The following is a 7,474-nucleotide window of genomic DNA, read 5'->3' on the forward strand; positions in this document are numbered from 1 at the left end:
AAATCTGCTGAATCGCTTGCGAGGCCACCGGCCATCTACGCCTCTTACCGCCAACAACATAGTCAACCCACACAATCAAATTTGTGTATGCAACACACCTTCGCCAATTAACTAACATTTGTTTATTCAGTTTTGAAAATTAATTACAAATAGAATTGAATGGAAATGATCTTACTTGAGAGTAGAAGGTCTATTTGGTGGTGACAAAGGTGAGAGGTGTAATTAATTTAGAAATTTCTGGTAGGAGTATTGAAAATTGATTAATGTTCTTGAATTCACAACTACATTTATGAATTTACAATTTAATATTTTTTAAGTGGAGAATTGTAATTATGAATTCACAACTGAATTATGAATTCACAATTGAATTATCAGCGTTGGTTGTGAATTCACAACTAGAAATAGTGTTGGTTGTGAATTCAAGTTTCATTGGTTGTGAATTCACAATTTGAAATAATGTTGATTGTGAATTCAAGTTTTTATCGGTTGTGAATTCACAACTCGAAATAATGTTGGTTGTGAATTCACGCGAATTCACAACCAACACTTGTTATTCACAACCAATACTTGAATTTAGTTGTGAATTCGAGTTGAATTCACAACCAGTGAACAGTGGGTATTTGTAAAATTTTATATGTAAGGGTAAAATGGTAAATGTGGGTATTTTTTAAAGTTTTTATATTAATGAGTAAAATTTATTTTTACTATATAAAAGTGACTATTTTCAAAATTCACTAACCCCAATGCAATGATCACTTAGATTTTTCTAAATAAATAAATAATAAATTATTAACAATCCTCCATTTTTAAGAAAAGAGCATACGAAAGTAGCAATATTACACGATTCTCCTTCAATATAACAACTTCGATTTGAAAATAACGAAATTCAACTACAACAGAAAAACAAAAGAAACTTCAAATCATCTGCTAACCCCTTTCACTTCCTACAAATTTCCCCAAATCCTACCCAATCTCCGCGGTTTGATTTGGGTTCACGTTGGAATCGGGCCACACAGCATGGCGGCGAAGCAAATGGAAGAAGTGCAGAAGAAATTGGCGATGTTGAATTACCCCAGAGCCAATGCGCCGGCACAGTCGCTCCTCTTTGCCGGCATGGAACGCTACGCCCTTCTTGAATGGCTCTTCTTCAAGTAGGGAAACTTCGCCTATTTGGATTTTACTGTGCCAGGATTGTGTTTGAATTTTGATGATGGATATTTTGAATGATCTGGCAGATTATTGGGCGATAAATCTCCCTTTTCGCAGCAGAATCTACAGGGAGATGCTGTAGATCGAGATGAAGAGACCTCCAGGATACAATGTAGTTATCAGTTTCTGAACCTCTTTTAAGCCCCTTTTTTGTTTGTTCCATATTTTAGACTTTCGGCGTGATTTCCAGATTGAATGTGTCCAGCAATTTTTAAAACTGTTATTGAAGGTCTTCCTTTTTATTAGTATTTTAATTTTTTCTTTGGAGAATAATTTGATGTAGGCTTTGTAGGCATTGTGTTTGGTTGAATTTGAATCTCTGGTGCAATAGCTGCAGCTTTTGAAGTACTTTTTATTAGAATTATGAATGAAAGATGTGAGTTATACGTGATATACATTCCTTTTTCAATTTTTTGTTTCTGTGTTACAGATTTGGCAGAGATTGCAAAATTTTTGGGTATTACCACTACTATAGACACTGAAGCCATCCAAGTGAGTTTGAATTATAATATGTTGATTTTCTCGTCTTGGCTGAATATGCTGTATCTTTGTCCTTCCGTGATGTTTCATTTCATGTCTTGAGGTTTGTGGCTGGACCTCATCTGGTCAAGCCTATGCTCTTCTTTTGTTTTTTCTTTTTAATATATAACAAAGAATACTGGATGCTTCTATTAAAAGTAATATGAGATTTAAGGGGAGCAATTATTCCTGATATTCCTTCTTCTTCCAGTTCCATATGCTCCAGCGATTGTTCACTGTTAACCACAAGCCTACGACTTCATTGCTGGGCTTAATTAAGCTTATTTAGTTTTCTGTTTTTGTGCATTTGGATGAACGAAAAAAGGGCAAATATATCTATGAAATATTCGTTCTTAGCTATTTACGAACCAGCTACTTATGCTCAAAATTTGTTTTCTCAAGTCTTGTGTTCTTTTTATTATAAACATGTGAAACTACATGAAACAGGTGCTGTTTCTTTCGTTTTTGTGTTTTCTTCAAGTGACATTGATATAAATCTGCAGGCCTGGGCAGCCTGGCCACGAATGTTTCAGTTGCTTCTGAAAATGTATAGGATTAACACATACTATTTATACATATTCCTTTCTGGTAAAACATTGTAACTTTTATTGCAGGGTCGAGGAAGTTATGAAGATCGTACAGAAATGTTGCGTCTTATTGTGGATCTTGTGGAGGCAAGCATCTATGCTGATAATCCTGAGTGGAGGTGTTTATGTCTAGTTTACATAATGTCATTATGAGTGTATCCATTTCTTTTATAGTTGATCATTAGATGATATATTTATGTAGCTAATTTATTGTCTTCATTTTTCCAGTGTAGACGAACAAGTAGCTAAAGATATTCAGCTAATTGATGCTATAGCTGAAAAGCAAGCTCAAATTTTTTCTGAAGAATGCAAATTGTTTCCAGCAGATGTGCAGATCCAATCAATATATCCACTGTAAGAAGTAGTAATTCTTTTCCAGATTATTGGTGTAATCCTTCTTTGAACCTCTTTTCAGATTCCCTTTGTTGTTAATACTAAGTAATGCTGATTTACATTCCATTTAGCATTTTAGTAATGGAAGGTCAGTTATACAAATGAATTTGCTCTGATTGTCTAGCTGGCTTGAGTGCTCTTCCTGTTGCTTCTGGAATGATTGGCATTCTTACTCGTCTTTTTATCATGCATTTTTTATGTTTGCAATACTTCTGTCAGTTACATTATGTTAGAACAAAGTATTATCTGCTTGGGGTTTTCATTATCTATTTATCAGATTTGGACTCAGTGTTTTCCAGTTATGTTCTGTTCCCTTAATCAAACTTTACTTGTAGGCCAGAAATATCTGATTTGGAGAAACAACTTTCAGATCAATCAAACAGACTTCTAAACCTTCAAGAGATGGTTGACGATCTAGCTTCTAAGGTTCTTATCAAACTCTTATACTTTAATTTCTCTGATAATACAAGCTTCACCTGATTGTGGCATTAGGTTCATCTTTTTTTCTCTGCATTGATGTTATCAATTACCAGTATATAAGTTGTTACCCTCTGTAGCATCCGTATAATCCAGATGAAGATTACATGGATGTTGAAGCAAAATTACGGGCTCATCTGGAATCTTTCCTTGAAACTGCTAGATCGTTCAACACCATTTACACCAAGGTTTTGTTTTTCATCTAATCTTCTCTTAGTTTCATTTTGTGGCTCAACTCATATGCTTGTGACATTGTTTCTGTCGGTTGTGAAAGAGATTAAATGTTCTTTTTAAATTTAATGACTTGCGAGAAGATTAGTCTTTTCACTTAAATACTATGGATGCATGAAATAAGCAAAGCTAATGATTTGAAATCTTGATTTGGCTGACCTTTTGAATTCTATATTCTTGCAAATATAGACAAGCATTGCACTCCTTTTGCAGGGAGATTTAAGTCAAACTGGTGCTAAAAATTTCTACTTTAGAATTATAAGTTTATCGACTTTCAGTTGAGTACTGAGCTTCGAGTTATTTGACATATAGCTTGTCCTTAGGATTAGTATTTTACTCAGTAATCTTTGCTAAATTTTAAATATCAGCTATGACAAAGTTAGCTCAGCTTGATTAAACTGGCTCTCCGAATGGCATGACTTTTAGCTCTACTATAATGATGCAAACCCCTATGCTCTTATGCACTTTATCAAACTTAGAGCTAGAAATTTTAGAATACTATTTGATATCATAAGAATTCTTCTTATTAACACTGAGTATCGATTACATTGCTTTATGACGTTTAGTAAATTTAGGGTGTACTTGTCACTGGTCAATTTTGTAATATAAATCTGTTTACATGCCTAATGATGTTTGTAATCTTGTTCTAACTACTTTACTATCCGCAGGAAATACGTCCTTGGACACATATGATGGAGGTTCCTCAACTTCATGGTTTTGGACCAGCTGCAAATAGATTGTTGGAGGCATATAAAATGCTTTTGAAGGTACCTAAATACTGATATACTTGTTTCCCACAAAAGGAAAGTTTCTCATTGCTGAATGAAACGTTAACAAATTTTGAATTTTAGTGGTCGTCACAAGTTTTGATTTCGTCTTTAGACATGTTTGGTTATATTAAACATTGGCTTAATAGTAGTTTATGACCTCAACCTTGACAATTTTTTGATTTATGACCTCAACTTTAGAAAGAATATCCTGAACTTTGCAAATTTGTTTATTTTGTCCCGCATCAAAACTCTGGCATCGGATTTCTGGGATATTGATTCCCCATAGAACATGTTTATCAAGCTGGGATGTTGAAAGAATGAAGCTACGATGTGAGAAACATGTTTGACGGGTGAGCCTAGTCAGATTTCCTATGCCGGGATTTTTGATGCGAGAACTACTATTAACCCTTAAACTTTGATTGGAGTAATTTAAAGCATACTTGTCTTTTATTGTGACAGTTCTTGGGAAACTTGAAGAACCTTCGGGATTCACATGCAGCAGTAGCAGTTGGATCTTCTGAAACAGTTGCTGGTGAGCCATCCTCAGTAATGAGAATAATTTCAGAGTGTGAAACTGCTCTGACGTTCTTGAACAGGGATCTTGGAATCCTCTCTGCGTCTATTGCTCGCGAGAAGGGCGAGGAAGCATCCTTATAAATGTATATAGGAGTTGGTCGATGTTTTTATATGTGTATCTCATTCTTTAGTTCAGTGTGTGTTATGGTATTCGCTCTGTTATTGTATTGGCAAAGTTCATCAATTAGCCCCTTCTAACATACTGAAATATCTACATTAACTACAGCTATGAATGTAACCATCCAGATAAGTTTTGTTATCTGTGAGGATCTAGCAATGAGTGCAGAGATTCGAATTGAAATATTATGGAGGTTGTTCATAATCATGCTTTGATTTGCATTTCTCTGTATAAGCTGCATCATTTGATATAAAGCAGAGCTACCTCCATTGTAAATCAAAGACCATAGAATCTAACTCTATGGCGATTTTCATGTCATTTCGTAGAGTTCTTTCCTTGTTCCTTTTAGCATTATTCTCCACATTTTCTGCATCAGAACCAAACTATGATGGCTTTAGCATTGATTTTATTCACAGGGACTCCTTAATCTCTTCTCTGCAAAACTCAACAGCAAGTTACAGCAGCCTCATAAATAGAGCCTTACAGCGCTCCAAGAGGCGTGCTGATTATTTGGCATCGGGTACTCCCACTGCCGACCTGATAGCTTCCAGTGGAGAGTTTCTAGTGAAACTATCCGTTGGTACACCGCCAGTTGAGGTAAGCGTCCTTCTCGATACAACTAGTGTTCTTTCATGGACGCAGTGTGCGCCATGTGACCATTGCTTCCCCCAGAAGCAGCCTCTCTTCACGACCAAGAAATCCTCAACTTACAAAGTGGTGGCTGGTAATTCCAAGCCCTGCAAGTTGCTTGGAGGGACGCCTTCGACTTCAGGAGACAACTCGTGCAGGTACTCCTTGTTTTATCCGCAGAGGTACCACTCCCGTGGGGTCATCTCCTCGGACACATTCACCATGAAAACCACCTCAGGTATGCCAATGTCTCTTCCAAACATGGTTTTTGGGTGTGGTCACGATAATTATGCCGAGTTCAAAGGGGATACATCTGGAGTAGTCGGGCTAGGGGTCGGACCGAGCTCCCTCGTCACCCAAATGAACTCTGTGATTGGTGGTAAGTTCTCTTATTGCTTAGTCCCGAGCAATGCCAAGCCCAGCAAAATGCATTTTGGCAGCAGAGCTGCAGTAACTGGTGCTGCAGTAGTCTCCACTGCTATGCACGTTTTCAAGAATTCTTATGCTCTCAGCTTAAAAGGAATAAGTGTTGGGAATACGAGGCTGGCGGCAGCCACTCTCTCCAATTCCTCCAACATCTTAGGTTTCTTCAATCAAAGAATGATCGTCGACACCGGAACCATAGCCACACATCTTCCTACGAAGCTCTACAACTCCTTAGAAGCAGCAATGAGGAAACAAATGAAAGTGGATGTTGTTGCTGATCCGGAGAGGTTGCTGCGGTTGTGTTACAAGACGGCAGACGGCGGAATCCGAGGGCCTATCGTTACGCTGCACTTTGTTGGTGCGAATGTGAAGTTGTATCCCATAAACACATTCCTTAAAGTTTCCAAGAATGTTGATTGCCTTGCTTTTGAGCCTGATAAAAGGGTAGCCACTCTTGGTAATTTGGCACAAATCAATTTCTTTGTGGGCTTCGACCTTGAGAGGAAGCTCGTCTCCTTCAAGCGAACTGATTGCACCAACCAGTAGTAGAAAAGAGTGTAAAATTTGTGATTGTCTGCTTATTGCAACTTGGTATTTTATGTTTTACTTTGTGAATGTTGTTTGGTGCTTTATAATAATGCCATGTTATGATGTCGGTAAAGTAATAGAAAAGAGTGTAAAATTAAGTACGTCTATAAAATAGACTAATTATTATCGAGGACCAAATGGAAATATGATATATATGGACAATATTACACTCGACAGAGCTCAAGCTCTAAAACTCCTATTTTCATTACAATAATTTTACTTCTCTTACGTGATAGTCTTTTATTTATTTGATTGAGAAAATGACATTATTATGGGCTCTCTTTCGTTCTTTACCATCTAATAAACTTACTCTTTGTTTAGTGTATGAGATTTGTGACATCTCTCTTAGTATTATTACAATTATTAATTGACAAAACATGTTTTGAGGTCCCTATACTTTTAGTATTTATTTTACTAGAATTATATTTCATCTCAAAATATCTCTATACTATTTTATGTTTCATTATATCCTTGTACTACTATATTTCATTTTAAAATTTTATTGTACTATTTTGCATTTTCAAATTGAAAATTCAAAACGGTTAGATGAAAACGAGATAAAAAAAAAAAAAAATCCTACTATTTTGAAGAATCTGAATTAATTAAAAAATTGCTTTATGTTCTTTTATGCTGTCATCGTTAACTCTAATCCAGGGCTTGACAAAAATGAGGCCTAAGCAAAGTTATAAAAATGAACCCCCAATATATTATCGTACGCAATACATTGAAAAATAAAAAATGTCCATCACTTATAAAAAAATGACATCGTTAGCATTTTTACTTGCAAAATCATTTACGGCATTGTTCAAATCTATGTTATCTAAAATCTCTTTTTCTATAGATAATATTGCCATACCATTCAATCTCTCTTGAGACATTGATGATCTCAAATACTTTTTCAACAATTTTAACTTTGAGAAACTTCTCTCAGCTGACGCTACAGTAACTGA

The 7,474-nt window shown here is 35.8% G+C and overlaps 2 protein-coding genes across 2 annotated transcripts; both read left to right on the top strand.

Annotated features, from left to right (window-relative positions):
• The first annotated feature begins 809 nt into the window (after positions 1–809).
• On the top strand, positions 810–5,035 carry LOC131015938 (AUGMIN subunit 7). Its single transcript, XM_057944460.1, has 9 exons — positions 810–1,151; positions 1,236–1,321; positions 1,640–1,701; positions 2,343–2,434; positions 2,544–2,669; positions 3,044–3,134; positions 3,266–3,373; positions 4,085–4,183; positions 4,646–5,035. The coding sequence occupies exons 1-9, from the start codon at positions 1,018–1,020 to the stop codon at positions 4,841–4,843; spliced, it is 996 nt and encodes a 331-aa protein (XP_057800443.1). The 5' UTR covers positions 810–1,017; the 3' UTR covers positions 4,844–5,035.
• Positions 5,036–5,180: 145 nt separating this feature from the next.
• On the top strand, positions 5,181–6,625 carry LOC131015937 (aspartic proteinase CDR1-like). The gene has a single exon (XM_057944459.1). The coding sequence runs from the start codon at positions 5,181–5,183 to the stop codon at positions 6,480–6,482; it is 1,302 nt and encodes a 433-aa protein (XP_057800442.1). The 3' UTR covers positions 6,483–6,625.
• The last annotated feature ends 849 nt before the right edge of the window (positions 6,626–7,474 follow it).

Source organism: Salvia miltiorrhiza, chromosome 3 (genome assembly GCF_028751815.1).
Source record: "Salvia miltiorrhiza cultivar Shanhuang (shh) chromosome 3, IMPLAD_Smil_shh, whole genome shotgun sequence".
Classification (NCBI taxonomy): Eukaryota; Viridiplantae; Streptophyta; class Magnoliopsida; order Lamiales; family Lamiaceae; genus Salvia; species Salvia miltiorrhiza.

Bases quoted from the DNA above. Each gene is read 5' to 3' on its own strand.
- LOC131015937 (XM_057944459.1), top strand. From the start codon at position 5,181: ATGGCGATTTTCATGTCATTTCGTAGAGTTCTTTCCTTGTTCCTTTTA.
- LOC131015938 (XM_057944460.1), top strand. From the start codon at position 1,018: ATGGCGGCGAAGCAAATGGAAGAAGTGCAGAAGAAATTGGCGATGTTG. The intron at 2,435-2,543 runs GTGTTTATGTCT...TCATTTTTCCAG, and splicing joins GCTGATAATCCTGAGTGGAG to TGTAGACGAACAAGTAGCTA. The intron at 3,374-4,084 runs GTTTTGTTTTTC...TACTATCCGCAG, and splicing joins TCAACACCATTTACACCAAG to GAAATACGTCCTTGGACACA.